General features: G+C 43.0%; 7 protein-coding genes across 9 annotated transcripts; 4 read left to right on the forward strand and 3 right to left on the reverse strand.

The window, feature by feature from the left end:
- The first annotated feature begins 255 nt into the window (after positions 1 to 255).
- On the forward strand, positions 256 to 3248 carry LOC6541157 (A-kinase anchor protein 10, mitochondrial). Its single transcript, XM_001968994.3, has 4 exons — positions 256 to 449; positions 578 to 826; positions 1196 to 2254; positions 2322 to 3248. Exons 1-4 carry the CDS (start codon positions 422 to 424, stop codon positions 2825 to 2827), a joined length of 1842 nt encoding a protein of 613 aa, XP_001969030.1. The 5' UTR covers positions 256 to 421; the 3' UTR covers positions 2828 to 3248.
- A 41-nt stretch (positions 3249 to 3289) lies between these two features.
- On the forward strand, positions 3290 to 4137 carry LOC6543195. Its single transcript, XM_001968995.3, has one exon. It carries the CDS (start codon positions 3349 to 3351, stop codon positions 3880 to 3882), a length of 534 nt encoding a protein of 177 aa, XP_001969031.3. The 5' UTR covers positions 3290 to 3348; the 3' UTR covers positions 3883 to 4137.
- Positions 4138 to 4151: 14 nt separating this feature from the next.
- On the reverse strand, positions 4152 to 5282 carry LOC6541436. Of its 2 annotated transcripts, none has more exons than XM_026979143.1 (2): positions 5101 to 5282; positions 4152 to 4857 (listed from the first exon to the last, which is right to left on the reverse strand). In XM_026979143.1, exons 1-2 carry the CDS (start codon positions 5109 to 5111, stop codon positions 4224 to 4226), a joined length of 645 nt encoding a protein of 214 aa, XP_026834944.1. In that variant the 5' UTR covers positions 5112 to 5282; the 3' UTR covers positions 4152 to 4223. The 2 variants fall into 2 exon arrangements, with proteins under 2 accessions (XP_026834944.1, XP_026834945.1); XM_026979144.1 differs by having other exon boundaries at positions 4152 to 4833; positions 5101 to 5280.
- Positions 5283 to 6176: 894 nt separating this feature from the next.
- LOC6543080 (probable cytochrome P450 303a1) lies at positions 6177 to 7954 on the forward strand. The gene has a single exon (XM_001968997.3). The coding sequence runs from the start codon at positions 6336 to 6338 to the stop codon at positions 7845 to 7847; it is 1512 nt and encodes a 503-aa protein (XP_001969033.1). The 5' UTR covers positions 6177 to 6335; the 3' UTR covers positions 7848 to 7954.
- An 87-nt stretch (positions 7955 to 8041) lies between these two features.
- LOC6541993 (ubiA prenyltransferase domain-containing protein 1 homolog) lies at positions 8042 to 11852 on the reverse strand. Its single transcript, XM_026978864.1, has 2 exons — positions 10848 to 11852; positions 8042 to 10075 (listed from the first exon to the last, which is right to left on the reverse strand). Exons 1-2 carry the CDS (start codon positions 11283 to 11285, stop codon positions 9437 to 9439), a joined length of 1077 nt encoding a protein of 358 aa, XP_026834665.1. The 5' UTR covers positions 11286 to 11852; the 3' UTR covers positions 8042 to 9436.
- Positions 11853 to 12134: 282 nt separating this feature from the next.
- Positions 12135 to 13716, forward strand: LOC6541297 (zinc finger protein OZF). Its single transcript, XM_001968999.3, has 2 exons — positions 12135 to 12378; positions 12445 to 13716. Exons 1-2 carry the CDS (start codon positions 12253 to 12255, stop codon positions 13558 to 13560), a joined length of 1242 nt encoding a protein of 413 aa, XP_001969035.1. The 5' UTR covers positions 12135 to 12252; the 3' UTR covers positions 13561 to 13716.
- A 179-nt stretch (positions 13717 to 13895) lies between these two features.
- LOC6541814 (glia maturation factor beta) lies at positions 13896 to 14926 on the reverse strand. 2 transcript variants are annotated; one of them, XM_026979177.1, is made up of 4 exons: positions 14724 to 14926; positions 14477 to 14570; positions 14220 to 14410; positions 13896 to 14157 (listed from the first exon to the last, which is right to left on the reverse strand). In XM_026979177.1, the coding sequence occupies exons 1-4, from the start codon at positions 14724 to 14726 to the stop codon at positions 14029 to 14031; spliced, it is 417 nt and encodes a 138-aa protein (XP_026834978.1). In that variant the 5' UTR covers positions 14727 to 14926; the 3' UTR covers positions 13896 to 14028. The 2 variants fall into 2 exon arrangements, with proteins under 2 accessions (XP_026834978.1, XP_001969036.2); XM_001969000.3 differs by having other exon boundaries at positions 14477 to 14620; positions 14706 to 14926.
- Positions 14927 to 15038: the final 112 nt, after the last annotated feature.

Below are 15038 nucleotides of genomic sequence, written 5' to 3' on the forward strand. Positions count from 1 at the left end.
TTACAACACTGAATTTGCGTTTCCCAAGGCGCCACCTATCTGTTGAGTGTTAAAATGTACCAACACGCCATCTTATAATTTTCGCCGTACAAATTCGCCCAGTATTATGAATTTGCTTTTCGCCGCCGAAATTCGCCTATGTTTAGTGAAATTGCTATTCGGCGTTTGAATACGCTTTTATTTTAAATTGGTTTCCAATCTTTTTAGCAAAGAACACAACCGAATAGAGTTCCAACAGAGTGACCAGCCAAAGACAATACACTAAAATGATTAGTTAAAAAAAAATACCCTAGCGCCTGAAACCATTTTCATAATATTTACCGTCGCACTGCATTAATTATTTCATCGAATACCTAGTTAATCGGCATTTTAAAGCACAAGAAGCGTTTTTCGTATCCACCAAAAGCCGGAGAATGTAAAGATGTTAAATTACATCAAGAGGCACGCCAGTGAGTTAAACAAACAATTGGAAGAAATTTCGCTGCTGTTTTCACCCAACTCCCCCTTCCCCGCTTCATAACCACCTCTTCTTGTGCTGTTGACACCAATTACGTTTGTTTTCGTTGATTTTATTTAGGCCGACGTCGCAGCAGCCAAGATGCCACGGATGCCAGTTGGCCAGTTGGGCAAATGCCAGCGTATGATGTGGACACCACCGACGGAGCTGGAGATGGAGCCATGGCTCACAAACGCCACTCGCTGCGCTCCACAACCAGTTTTTGCGACGAAGTGTTCCTAGAAGCGGAGGAGGAGGGGGGCGTGGTATCCGCAGCAGGAGGAGGAGGAGGAGCCCCCTCCGATGGCATCAGTCTCGCCAGCAACGATGGTAATTACCTCATTTCCCATTGTTCAATTGCTCATCACGTTAGCACCTTTGAATCGCATCTGATGGGTTTGCAACGATCGGCAAATCGCAGGTTTACTCTCGATAAGGATTACTTCCATGTATGGCCATGTTTAAAAAAACTCGTATCAATTATCTTGAAACAAAGTTTCTTATATTAAAACTGGATTTATTGACCAACATATTAAACACTCACATACGAAAACTAAATTAATGATAAATGAAAACATATACGAGGGCCAGATGCCATCTCGTCTTGATGAGCAGCTTGTAATAACAGAGACTGACTTCTTGATGGGCATTTATGTTAAGCAATCAATAGAAAAACTCATAACTTTTGCTTTTTCCCAGACATTTTCACCTACAACTCACGCCTCTCCATGAATCTCGCTTCCATCGTCAACGATCCGAACTGCCTGAGCTTCTTTGTTCAGTATCTGGATACCCGACAGGCACTGCCGCTAATCAAATTCTACTTGGACATTGAGAACTTTAAGCGGGCGGCGCTTACGCAAGAGAAGGAGAAGCCGGTGGAGCCTCCTCGGTTGGCGATGGAACAATCTTCTCCGCACAAAGATGACAAAGATGTACCTGAATTGAAGACGCTGTGCGATCTCTCCATGCGCAAGCCCCTCACAGACGACGAGAAGAGCCGCATCTATGCGGAGACAAACAAACAAATCAATAGGCAAAAGTCTGGGATGGAATGTGTGATGAACTCCGAGTTATCGCGGGCCAGCATCAGCGATGCCATTGCCATATACCAAAAGTATCTGATAGTGAACGCCAGCCTGCAAGTGGAGCTGCCCATCGTCATCCTCGCGCATATATCGCTGCTCCTTTGCGGAAGGGATAAATCCGAGTGTAGTAGGCCAATCCCGGCTAGCTGCTTTGACGAAGCTAGAGAGTTTGTGCTAGAGCAACTGGAGCGGGATCATGTGCAAGGATTTCTGCAAAGCGGCTACTACTCTAGATACTGTTTGGAGTTGATCGAGGGCGGCTCTATAAATATCTACGACGTCTTGAACAGCGAACTGGCCTTGTTCTACTTTACCGAGTACCTGGAACAGCGACAAGAGCGGGAATGCCTGGAGTTCTGGATCACCGGCATAAACTTCCGCAAGAGCTTTGCTTCTGGCGAAGAGAAGGAGGAGGATCGCAAGGCGGCGCAAAGCGATGCCATGATCATATACGACAAATACTTCTCCCTCCAATCCGAGTGCCGACTATGGATGTCCCAGAAGCTTCGCTTACGAGTGGAACAAGCGATCTGTGCTCCAGGTGAACAGTGGCAAGCCTTCGATTTGGCCCTCTTGGTAACGGCCAAGTATCTGGAGCAAAAGTATTTCGCTGACTTCCTTAAGTCGCACATCTTTGATAACTACGTGAATGAACTGAAGGTTAAGAGAGGTTTGTTCGGATACTTTAACTTGTGTGTCAAAGTTGCACTAACCTAAGCTTACTTTTCATTATTCAGATAATTCTGCGCCTCATCCGAATCTCCAAAAAAAGCTAAGCTTGCGAAGAGCTGGAAACTCCACCAGCGCCCAACAGCGACATCGAAAAACTCTATCCATGTCAGACTGCACGCATATTTCGCAGCACAACACACTGCTGGCTTCCATGGATCAAGCGCCGTCAAAAACAGCGATAAATCATCAGTCTGGAAATCTCAACATCGATGCCAGGCAACTGACGAATCCCCAACTTTTGTGGCAGCGTCCTGCGGGCGCACTGAAATTCGGATTTGTTAACTCATTGGGACGCTATGAGCGGGACTTCGAGGCCGTGGATGCTGTGGCCCTAAAATCGCAACCGTGGTCACTGAGTGTAAGCGGAAACAAGATTAAAAATGCAATGCGAAAGCTGGTGAACCTGCCGGAGGATAATGTGCAAGAGGAGATTGCTTGGCAGGTGGCCGAAATGATTGTCAGGGATGTTACGAGTGTCACTCTTAGTGGCAAGTCATCTCCGCTGGCCTGATGTGCTTTACCATTACGGAATTTATTTCCTACTTATTCTCATTTTTAAAACTACTATTTTTACGCCCAAATCAAAGCGAGAATCTCCCCAACATGTGCACAAATCAAAGTCGCAACAGAAGCTCTCTACTACGCTCTCTTATGTACAAATTGTGTTGAACAAATCAAACATTTTTCTTTAACTTATTTTAATCACTGCTATGGGCTTTGAAAGCGCCTTATCAACTGAACTATCGCTCGCTCATTTGTTATTACTGCAACAAAATCTAAAACTCAAACATGAAACAGAAGCTATGTTACTTCATTCCGATTTTAATATGATTAAATAATTGTATTAACTAATGTATATGAATATTTTTGCATACTGATGTACACAACCAAGGAAAATTTATTGTTATTAATAAACTTTTTCAGTAACCACACTTCCCATTTGCAAGTATTTTGTAATTTCTTCGTGCATTAAAGCAGGCAGAAGTAATCTACATAATTATCTGATGTGGAGTTCTGTCACAACAATACAAAATGTCGACGGAAACAGAGTCGCAGGAAAATTATATCTATATTTTACTGGTGGAAATGGATGCACTAGAGAGCGAACTTGAGCGCATGGAGCGAGAGCCGACGGAGGCGTCCAATGGCAATCTGGAGGAGCAAGTACGCAAGCTCAGGGATCACAATTTGCGGATCAAAAATCTTAACACTCAGCGTCGTCGCATCCTGGACCAGCTGAAGGAGAAGATGTTGCAGTATACGACCCTTCAGGAACGCCTTCATCAAATTGGCGAACTCCTGATCATCGCTGATCTGCATGCGGCTGTTAAGAAAATCAATCAGCGTCTGGACAGGATGGTGGAGGACGCAACCTGCTCTATTTGCCTGTTGCCCTGGACGGAAAATGGAATACATCGCCTGGTCTCGCTGCGTTGTGGCCATTTGTTTGGGAGCAGATGCATCCACATGGCCATTCGAATGTACCATCGCTGCCCAATCTGCAGGCGCCGGGCCCGTCACTTCCATGTGCGCAGGATCTACAGTCGCAGTTTTTCGTCCCATTAAGTCGAATCTTCCAATTTATGCGGTATCATTGTAGTTTTAATATGTGCGTTCTTTCATGGTTGATGTTTATTGAAAATTCTAGTAAACAAAAGTGAGGAGGTGGTTCCTCACCTTAAGTGAGGAATAACTATATACATATACTTATTTTAAAATAAAATAAAGATGATTAAAACGACAAAAGACAAATGACAAAGATCGTTAAAATCTTTAGGTATTGCTACTAGCCAAGCGCTATAAATATTATATTTATATGTATACAGTAAAGACTTAAAACACAAATTTCACATTTTCACTTTCCACCCGTTAAGACTTAAGTAAAGTGAAGCTAGACGGGATTTTAACTAGGCCACCTTATCCACGGGCACTTCACCCGATTCACTGAACCAACGCAGGATGCGCAACATCGTTTTGGCGGAGTAGAGGCAAAATGGATATTCGTTGAAGCACAGCTCCGTGGAGCCGCGTAAGGCCAATCCTCGGCTGAAGGCGCGACCAATCTTGGCCGGAGCCAGCTCCAGCGATGACTCCAGATAATCCATGAGCAGCTCAGCCTCCGGAACTTTTGCTTCGGCTCCGGACATCAGTTGGCATATCAAGGATTGCAGGCACTCGAAGGGATCTCTGGACAGGATCCTCTTCCAATCGACGGCAGGTGGTGGCCTGTGATCCAGGCCTCCTGCAGCGCCACCCCTGCCACCATTCCCTCCTCCCGAATCTGGGGTCCTTCGCATCCAACCGAGTTCATGATTCAGGCTGGCCTCTCTTCTGCTCCGGAATAAATTTAGAGCCCCGCTGGCTTGTTGGATGGGTGCAATAACCTGTTGGATCGGTTGAGCGGCCATTCCGGCTAGTTGGGTTATTCCTCGAATGGGTCGGATCTTCACCCAATCCTGGGCCAGTAGATGCATCATGTACATCGCTCCGAGGCCGGTGGCAGCTAAGAGCACAATTCTAAGGGTTGTTTTATAATAAGAACTGTGTTAAGGTTTATTAAAATAATTTGGTTCCAGAAACAACATATTTTATTTGTGATTTTAAAACGTTTTTTATATTGGAGTTTCTTCACAATTCACCGAACTATTAGACGAATTAGTTAAATCAAAGTTAGTTTGCTAAACTCAATTCAAATACTCGACGATTTAACCACTTTTCCAGTGTAGCAAACTTAAATATGTATGTATAGTGTACGGGTCCTTGTCACTTTGTCGCTGCGCTCACCTGAAACCCATTCTTTCGATTAAATTGCAGTCCTGTCACGTCTTCGCAGCTCGGACGCCAGTCTTCAAATGGGCTAACTTCGCGAGTGTGGAGCCGTGTTAAGGCCCCAATTGGATGCCAAAATTTGATGGCAGCTCCACTTTGATCGCCTGAAACGGCAAAGTCCCAAACCCGAGGCCCCGATCCCCAGAAACCGGAACCAGCGGACTTATCAGGAAAACAAAGTCCATCCCGCCGCTTTCCGCAATGGCAATGGCGAACGCGATGACGATGGCGATGGCGATGACATAATAACCCCATCCAGTCGAGTTGTCCAGGCAGCTCCTCCTCCACCTCCTCCTCCTCCTCCTCCGCCTGCTTACTTTTTTCTTTCCCAACATCTCCATTAATTTCCCTTTCATTTCGAGCAAACATGTTTTTTCTGTTTGCGTTTTCGCGGTTTTCTGAACGCAACAAGTTTTCCTTGACTTTGGCGGCGATGGTGCTCCACTGGTTTCGGTGGCGTTGTCCATGACCATTAATGTCGGTAGCTAGCGTCGATTATCGCCGAGGAAAATGCAGTTCAACTATCCACGAGGCAGTGGGTCAGACGGGTGAAGATTTGGGCTTTAAGGCTAAAGGGAAATGGATAGAGGTCAGGATCTTATGCAATAGTCCCTCAGCGAATTCCAAAAGATACACTTTACATTTATAACAGGAGACAACGCTATAGTCGAGTGCCCCGGCTATCAGATACCCGTTACTCAGCTAGTGCGAGGTGCGAGATCGACTGGGCTAGTGATCCTGATCAAAAATACATACATATACTTTTAGGGTCGAAAACGCTTCCATAAACGCTTACTCATCAATCAAATATTAAAAGGGTATATTAGATTTTCAAGTTCTCTAAGAGTGTCGGATATAAAAGGAAATTTGTTTTATAGTTTATAGTATAGTCTTTATAGTTTCCATATAATCAAGCCCAGAACATTCACCTATACAATTTTGTGACTACCATTTTTCTCAACAATCAACACTTGAGATAACTTAAAAAGGAAAAATCAAACATGAGGAAAAGCTTTTCACAAGACCTCTATAAAAGCGGCGCCCAGCCAACTGAGCGGATTCAGTCGATTTGAGTGAACGTCAGGAGCGGGATCAAACTCTGGACCAAGTCAGCAGGAAACTGTGGATAGACCACCAACTCGAAACTGAAGATTGCGTAACTGGGGAAAAGTGAAAGCGGAGACAAAAACATGTTTTATGCGGTCATATGGATTTTCTGTACCACCCTGTTGGCCATCTGGTTTGGAGGAGTTCGAAAGCCCAAGCGGTTTCCGCCAGGACCTTGTTGGTATCCGGTTGTGGGAAGTGCCCTGCAGGTATTCCAACTACGGTGGCGCCTTGGAATGTTTTGCAAGGTGATCGACGTGTTGGCCCAGCAGTATGTGAATCCATATGGTTTCTTCGGCCTCAAGATTGGCAGGGATAAGGTGGTGATAGCCTATACGAACGATGCCATTAGTGAAATGATGACCAACGAAGATATTGACGGCCGTCCCGATGGTATATTTTATCGCCTAAGAACCTTTAATTCTCGGCTGGGAGTACTTTTGACCGACGGTGAAATGTGGGTGGAGCAGCGTAGATTCATTCTGAGACATCTGAAGAACTTTGGCTTTGCCAGAAGTGGCATGATGGATATAGTGCATAACGAGGCCACGTGCCTGCTCCAGGACTTAAAGGATAAGGTGGTGAAGTCTGGAGGAAAGCAGGCGAGGATTGAAATGCACGACCTAACGAGTGTTTATGTTTTGAACACTCTCTGGTGCATGCTGAGTGGTAGAAGATATGAACCTGGTTCTCTGGAGATTACGCAACTGCTGGAGACCTTTTTTGAGCTCTTCAAAAACATCGATATGGTGGGTGCTCTATTCAGTCACTTTCCCCTGCTTCGATTCATAGCTCCGGACTTCTCTGGCTACAATGGTTTCGTGGAGAGTCATAGATCTTTGTATTCCTTTATGAGCAAGGAGATCGAGCTGCATCGCTTGACATATAAGAACTACGACGAACCAAGAGATCTGATGGATTCGTATCTCCGTGCCCAGGACGAGGGAAACGACGAGAAGGGAATGTTCAGTGATGAGAGCCTCTTGGCCATTTGCTTGGATATGTTCTTGGCTGGGTCCGAGACCACCAACAAGAGCCTGGGCTTTTGTTTTATGCACTTGGTGCTGCAGCCTAAGATCCAGGAGCGAGCCTTTCAGGAAATCAAGGAGGTAGTGGGTCTGGAACGCATACCCGAGTGGTCCCGCGATCGCGCCAACATGCCCTATTGCGAAGCTATCACATTGGAGGCGGTCAGGATGTTCATGCTCCACACTTTTGGCATACCGCATCGAGCCGTGTGCGACACTCGCTTGTCGGGATATGATATTCCGAAGGACACCATGGTCATAGCCTGTTTTAGGGGAATGCTGATCAACCCAGTCGACTTTCCTGATCCTGAGGCATTCAATCCGGACAGATACCTCTTTAATGGCCATCTGCAACTGCCAAAAGCCTTCAACCCCTTTGGGTTCGGACGTCATCGCTGCATGGGCGACTTGTTGGGGCGACAGAATCTGTTTATGTTCACAACCACAGTGCTGCAAAACTTTAAAATGGTGGCTATTCCTGGTCAGGTGCCGGAGGAGGTCCCGCTCGAAGGAGCCACCGCTGCCGTGAAGCCATATGACATCATGTTGGTGGCTAGAGAGCAGTAATATGGATTATGGCGTTTAGTTCATTCAATCTTACCTCGACACGGATTAGAGTTTACAATATTACTGGAATATCCTCCATCTTCCGTTTGAATTAAAATATATGCTGCTTTTTTTTGTTTTGAATTTCGCCTATCTTTATGACTGTATGGGATGGACTGAAAAAGGAATTTTCAATTAAAGCCCCTTGCACTTTCTTCACGTTCAATAAAATATAAATCAGTATATATTACACAATTCTCGTTTACATTCTCTAATTAAACATTTAATTATCAATATCATTATAATAATTATTGTTCATCTGGTTGTTGATTTGTAGTCTATGAAGTATTCACTTAGTTCAATTCCACTCGGTTACTGAGCGATACTAACAGAAGCATTTCCTTATACAGTACACAAAAGAATGAATGAATATACAAAAATCTAGCGTACAAATAAATATTGCCACACAAATGTTCCGATTATAATGCAAATGGGATTTGGCTTTCTCCTCTTCTGTTTGTTATTTAAAGCTATTTGTTTATATGCATACGCTATTGTTAATGGAAAACAATTGTTGCTCCTTCGACATCTACGTATGTAGTTATTTCAAAATTGTAATTTGTGTTCTGTGTTCGTTTTACTTAGGTTTTCTTGATTTTTCCTTTATAATTCTCACTCTGAGCCTGCCGCTAGACACTGGGCTTACATGATCTAGTGTATAAATATATGCTCGTGTTCGTGTATATAATATTTGTAAAACGTTCAAAGCAAGCCAGCCAATTGGCTATAAACTTTCAACTTAGCTGCATTTCTAAGCACTTCTATTCGTAAAGTAAATCTGCATTTTGATTCGCGAAACTTAAGTATCTACACCCATGTGAATGTGGTGAATATATTTTAGAATAATATAAAAGTGGGTCTGAATTGCAATTACTGGTTGCTGCTGCACAAAACTGTCTTGGTCCGTAATTCCCAACGCGCGAGGAGAAGAGTATAATTATTAATAACATTGATTGGTTGAGACTTGGGGCTGTGACGATATGAAATAAATAAAAACGAGTGGGATAGTTTAAGGTCGATATTATAGATAGTCAACAAACCTTTGGACAATGTAAGCAATTTTTGACATAGAAATTAATTGTCTAATATCATGCTTTTGGTTTAAGAGACAATAAAATGTATTTCTTAAAATTTGAGTATCAAAAAATTATTCAAAGATTTTAATATTTATTTTAAGTATGTATTTGGTTTGGGACTTTTTAGCTTAACGAATTGGATTCAATTTTTCTTATGCACAATGATTATGGATTATCGTTTGGAGTTGATATAGAAAACTATTAAGCTGATACTAGGCCTGTAATCTGTATTTCAAAATGTCTTATATTAGCCATAGGTTTTCTCTCAAATTAATCGACCCATTAGGGCAAGGATATGTTCAGTTCAAAAGTTTAGAATCTAACGGGCGACTAGCAGCATTCGAAATTTGTGCAACGTCAAACAGTGGAAAGCCGATTAAGCTTCATACTCCCTTCTTGTGACTCACAATGACTTAATCCTAATGAAATTCCCTAAAACATTGCACCAGGTTCTCTCTGATCATGTACCGTCTATCAATTTCTTCGCAACCCGAAGGTAGGCAACTGATGGGCACAACAGCAGGCCACAATATACAAGATGCCAAAAAAGAAGTTCAGCTTGGCTGTTTGCCGAGGCACCAAGTGCATCGTCTGTTCGTTGCGGAAACGCTTCTCTATCTGGAAGGCTTGTGGCAGGGTAACCAGCGGCAGTAGGAACCACAGAGAGTACTTCAAGCCGAAGATGAAGAATAAGGAGTAGGGTGCGAAGAGCAGCATGGCATACAGAACGTGAGATGCTGTACGTCCTATTAAAATGGCGAGCGTTACGATTCCAGCCCGGCGATCGTTGTCCGCATCTCTAGTGTTGTTACTATGCAGGATGGCCTCTGTGTTGAGGGCCAAAGGAATCGCATAACCCATTGTCGTCCAGTCCACATGACCAGTTTGTGACATGAAGGCGAAAAGAACCGATATGGGTCCAAAGAGTATCAGTATTACCAGATCTCCAAGGGCAATGTACTTGAAACCGATGCCTCCAGTATACAGAAAACTCGAGGACAATCCCCCGAAGTAGATCAGTGCCAGGTGCTCCATTTTCGCAGGACTGAGCACAGCCAGCAAAACAAATCCTCCGCAGCCAGCCATGTACAGAATGGCACCGAGCGATACCACCTGAAAATTAACAAATAAGTATTGTTTATAATTGTGGCAATTGATGTATTTTTTTACTGTCAGTTATTTAATTCCTATTATAAATGAAATCAACGGAATTCAAAGAATGTTCAAAAAGAAATTCTTTAAAATGATCAATTTTAAAAGTATGATTGTTTGACTACTCTCTACTAATATATGTGCCCTTGATTTAAATTAGTACCTTGCTAATTGCTAACATATCTTGATATTGTTTTCTCATCCAAAATGGTTTATGATTTAGGCACGTTTTTTTCTGAACGTATATAAAAATAATTTAATTTTTTTCATCTGAATGGTACACACTGCATTTTTAGACTTTTTAGCCGTTAACAATTATTTCTGTAGAACAAAAGTTCATGGAAATATAAATTTTGAGACATTTTTTTCTTTCTACTGACAAATATGAACTTAAAAATCACGTTTTCCCATTAAAGATTAAAAGTCTCTTCGCGAGTCTCATTGCATAAATTGTATTCTGTTTGGAAATTAGGAACTTGGATGTACACGTCAGAAAAATTGTGTATTGAATTGTGTATGTAAAGAATGCCATATATTATTCTTGGCGGTCTGCTAATAATACGAATTTGTTGAAAATCATTCAAATCGACTGAAGGATATCATTTACTTTGATCTTGAACTGGATTAGTTTTACTTTCCGAAAAAAAATGAGTCAGCCGTCCCGCTGTTAAATACGTCTTATGGACGAACAGCACACTATTCTCTTAATTGATCCATCCGTTCGATTGCTCACCTCATCCTTGGTGAGTATATGGTCCACTAGCGTGCGGTCGTCGGCTTTCTGCTTGTCAATGCCCTTGATGAAGTCGAAATAGGTGTTAACGACGTTTCCGGCGCAGTGGACGGTGACCACGGTGAAGGCGGTGAGGAAGAAGGTGGCCAGCGAAAACTCCTCCGCCCACTGGGAGCGGTAGGCCAGGGCCGAGCCGAGCAGCGTTGGTACCAGACTGGCGGACAGCGACCAAGGACGCAGAGCTAGGAGATAGGTTTTCAGTTTCATAAACGTTCCGGATGTGGATGGGTGTCCTTTTAGTCCTGTTAGTGTTACTCCGGCATCTGCACCTGCTGCACGAGCTCCAGAGACGACTTCCACCTCCTCACCGTGCTCTGTATTAGTCTTGCCATTCCTGGACAAGTTGCCGTTGGGCAACAGCTGGCTGCTTGTGACCATTGCAAGCGGCAAGGGATTACTGGCACTTTGCGGCGAAGCGAAATGAAACTAGCCTCCAGGTATTCGTATTCGCCGGATTGTTTAACCTCTCCAGAATTTGTTTACAAAAGCTTAAATATTCATTAGGTGGTTTTTGGATGCCGGCACATGCGCTGCCTGCTCTCGATAATCGCTAATATTGTATACACAGCATCATTCCAGTGGAGAATGGATTTATTATCAGCGGGAGGTGGAGGGTCCAGGTGGTTGGGGTCGCGAAACCACGAAATTTCACCCGTGCAGCTCCCAGTTTCTCACGCTCTCTCTCTCTCTCCCTCTCTCTCTCTTTTCGTCGACTGGTGCGACGATCGTTCTTCCTGGATGCCTCTCCTTTTCCGGCTGCGTCTTTGCTTTCAGACTGCTGCTTCCAGGTTAATGGATTCCGGCGCAAATCGATTTAGCTGCGCTTTTAATCTTGGTTATTTTAATCAAACAAATCAACTGTCACGTCACGTCAGCGCAAAAACGAAAGGTTACACTTTTTCGTTGAAGGTGGCAGCGCCGTATTACTTGTACAGCCCTGGTTTTACTTACAGTTTTTATTCTATAATTTTTAAATTAAATTAATCTGGAAAGTAAATATTAAATATTAAACGATGCATTTAGGTGCATTTTTGTATATTTTAGAAAAACAAAAGGTCGGTTGTAAAGATCACAACGTTATCACAACCAGCGTTGTATAGGAAATATTTTCAGCTTGGAAAAAAGTAACAAAATATTAGTTCTCCCGCAAAAGTTTTGCAACATTAATCCAAGTATTCATATTCACTGAAATAAGCCAAGTAAATTTATCCATATATAACAATTTCATTTTCACAAGCTAGAGTATCTACTGTACCTTTGTAGCCCTGGTCGCATCAGCTGATAGGCGTCTAAAACAAGACTTTAAGGCATTTATTTGTTGATTTCTATAAACTTGAATTAAAAGATGGACTATAATATCCACAAAATTTGTCGAGTTTGCTTGGAGGAACTACATCCTGTAACTTCGATTTATAGCACTGATTTTGCTATGATGCCCTCCGTAATGTTGATGCAATGCGCAAAAATAAGAGTGGGTATTACAAAGAAAATATGTACTTGACTTTTAATTGGCATATATATGTACATATTGTTTTAGGTTTTTAAAACCGATGGCCTACCGTCGGTGATCTGCAACAACTGTATTTACCGGCTGGGAGTAGCCTTTCACTTCAAGCAGGAATGCGAAAACAGCGATCTCCGGCTACGGCAATATCTTGGCATTTTGGAGTCCTGGCGCCAGGATGCGGCCACCAACACGGACTTTGTAGAGAAGCCATTGCTACCGCAGCGCGATAGCGATGAGGACGAGCCGGTGGATGCCAAAGTGAGCAAGAGGCGGTCACGGTATCAAAGGAAGCCGCCAGAAGAGCACAAAAAACGGGGTCCCAAACCTGTGCCAAAGATGCCTCACACCTGCTACGAGTGCCACAAAAGTTTCAAGTGCATTGCCCAACTAACACAGCATATAAGAACGCATACGGGCGAGAAACCCTACCAATGCAGCTTTTGCATCCAGAGATTCGCCCAGAAGTACAATCTCAAGGTCCACGAAAGAACGCACACGGGCGACAAGCCATTTCAGTGTGAGATCTGCTCCAAGCAGTTCTCGGCGTTGGGAAACTTCCAGGCGCACCACAAGATTCATTTAGGAGTGCGAGATCAGGTATGCTCGCTCTGTCAGAAGGGTTTCTACACAGCCGGTGATCTTTCCAAGCACATGATAACCCATACGGGCATCAAAAACCACCACTGCGATGTCTGCGGCAAGGCTTTCAGCAGGCGAAGAGATATGCGAACGCATAAATTGAAGCTTCATCCATTGGAATCCAGTACAAACCATGATATAGTGGACGATGATGATGATGAGGCTATAGACACGGATCCCGTGGGCCTGGACACCCTTGATCACGCCCACTTCAAGTGCCCGGATTGTGACAAGGCTTTTGATACGGCGGACAGCCTAAGTATCCATTTCCGCACACATGCGGCGAATAATAATCTACTGAATTTGCCGCTGCCTCCCGCACCGCCCATGTCGCATCACTACCATCACGATGCACTGCATCATCTCGGCCCACCAAACCCCGCCACACAAATGGGAATGGCTGCAATGGCTCACATGTTGGCTCCGCCGCCTCCTCCACCGCCAACGCCTAGCGAAGGACGTTACACTATGCTACACCATACGGCGGCACAGAGACTTCATTACTAGAGTATTACTTAAAAAAAAATGTACTCTTAATTTGGTACTTCATCGATAATTATATTTTGATATTGAAAACATTTATTTAGTTTGTCTATATAAAATGGAATATTTTTTGTCATGTTTGCTTTTATATCTTTACAATAAATACATGTAGAAATTTGGCGAGCACAGCTTCTATAAAGATTATTACTTAAATGCAAGAACTAAAATCACTAAAAACTTCTTGCGCATACGTCGCATGCGATCGTCGATATAAAAAAGACATTGTTGTATAAACTAAGCTTGATTTGTGTTTTCTGTAGGTAAAAATTGTAGTATCTCAATATTTGTTTGTTTGGTATTGGTATGCATCGTTGGTATCGGCTTGATCCAGTTTGAATATGTATATAAAAAGCTCAAAAATCAATCAGAGAACTATAAAATATTGCTTTTGACAACGGCCCGGATTGATTGATCCCAGAGATCGAAACCTCTCTACTTGAGCTTGGCTCTTAGCCACTCCTCGGTGAGTTCGTCTAGTTCGCGTATTTCGTAGACGCGTGTGAGATCTACTTCGCGCTGAAGGGCGCTTTTTGTGCAGGCATACATCATCTGCAATTCGATCTGAAATGAATGATAAGAAGTTATGAAATATGCAGGATATTTGGGTATTACTAGACTCCCACCTGACTATCCCTTGGTGTGTAGAATATAAAGCACATTGGGTACGAAATGCGCTGATCGTCATGCACCATCTTATACGTATAGATGACATATCGGGGCTGGTGTCCTGGCAATGTGTCCTGCAGTTCGTCTACTGAGATATCGTCGATAAACTCATCCAGTACCACTGATTGCTTCTCCCGGTCGACTTTCACTGCAAGGGACAATGGTGCGGTCTTACAAACTACAAATGTATGTTACCATGGCAATCAAATCTTACATATCAAAGCGGCATTATTTTTGCTCTTGCTGAATCTGAACTTCTTCAATTCCGTCAGAACTTCGTTGCTTATGTCGCATATCTGGTTATCACCCTGTATGAAATCGATATAATTGATTAATGAATCGGAATCCCCATTGTTATCTGGAAATAACAATCGTCGATTGGAAAACAAAAACACGCCCACACTCCATTAGTCATGTTTTCATTTCGGTAATTGATTTCCCACCTTTTGTGCACATCTTACCATAACTCTAGCTCTAGCCTTTAGGATGGGATCTGGAAATTGTGCAGCACTATAGAATTTTTGGCAGTTATTTGTGGGAATGTAGTATCACTTGTCCTTAAGAAATCGTTTAAATTCTATCGTTTTTTTCTGAGTTTTGTTTTGTTGTTCCTCCAGTGAGACCCTTCACTGAACGCCAAAAAAAATCACGAGCTGAATCAAAAATATCGTTTCGTTAAGTGTTGTTAAACGACGATGATGATGATTAAAAATAATCCAAATGTACCGTTTTTTTTAAGCTTGAACTTGGAAAGCTTTATTGTATGTATTGTATTA

Source organism: Drosophila erecta, unplaced genomic scaffold (genome assembly GCF_003286155.1).
Source record: "Drosophila erecta strain 14021-0224.00,06,07 unplaced genomic scaffold, DereRS2 tig00000055-arrow-pilon, whole genome shotgun sequence".
Lineage (NCBI taxonomy): Eukaryota > Metazoa > Arthropoda > Insecta > Diptera > Drosophilidae > Drosophila > Drosophila erecta.

Bases quoted from the DNA above. Each gene is read 5' to 3' on its own strand.
- LOC6543080 (XM_001968997.3), top strand. From the start codon at position 6,336: ATGTTTTATGCGGTCATATGGATTTTCTGTACCACCCTGTTGGCCATC.
- LOC6541993 (XM_026978864.1), bottom strand. From the start codon at position 11,285: ATGGTCACAAGCAGCCAGCTGTTGCCCAACGGCAACTTGTCCAGGAAT. The intron at 10,076-10,847 runs GTGAGCAATCGA...GTTAATTTTCAG, and splicing joins ATATACTCACCAAGGATGAG to GTGGTATCGCTCGGTGCCAT.
- LOC6543195 (XM_001968995.3), top strand. From the start codon at position 3,349: ATGTCGACGGAAACAGAGTCGCAGGAAAATTATATCTATATTTTACTG.
- LOC6541814 (XM_001969000.3), bottom strand. The intron at 14,411-14,476 runs GTAAGATTTGAT...TGTCCCTTGCAG, and splicing joins AAATAATGCCGCTTTGATAT to TGAAAGTCGACCGGGAGAAG. The intron at 14,158-14,219 runs GTGGGAGTCTAG...CATTCATTTCAG, and splicing joins ACACACCAAGGGATAGTCAG to ATCGAATTGCAGATGATGTA.
- LOC6541297 (XM_001968999.3), top strand. From the start codon at position 12,253: ATGGACTATAATATCCACAAAATTTGTCGAGTTTGCTTGGAGGAACTA. The intron at 12,379-12,444 runs GTGGGTATTACA...ATATTGTTTTAG, and splicing joins TGCAATGCGCAAAAATAAGA to GTTTTTAAAACCGATGGCCT.
- LOC6541157 (XM_001968994.3), top strand. From the start codon at position 422: ATGTTAAATTACATCAAGAGGCACGCCA. The intron at 450-577 runs GTGAGTTAAACA...GATTTTATTTAG, and splicing joins TTACATCAAGAGGCACGCCA to GCCGACGTCGCAGCAGCCAA. The intron at 2,255-2,321 runs GTTTGTTCGGAT...TTCATTATTCAG, and splicing joins TGAACTGAAGGTTAAGAGAG to ATAATTCTGCGCCTCATCCG.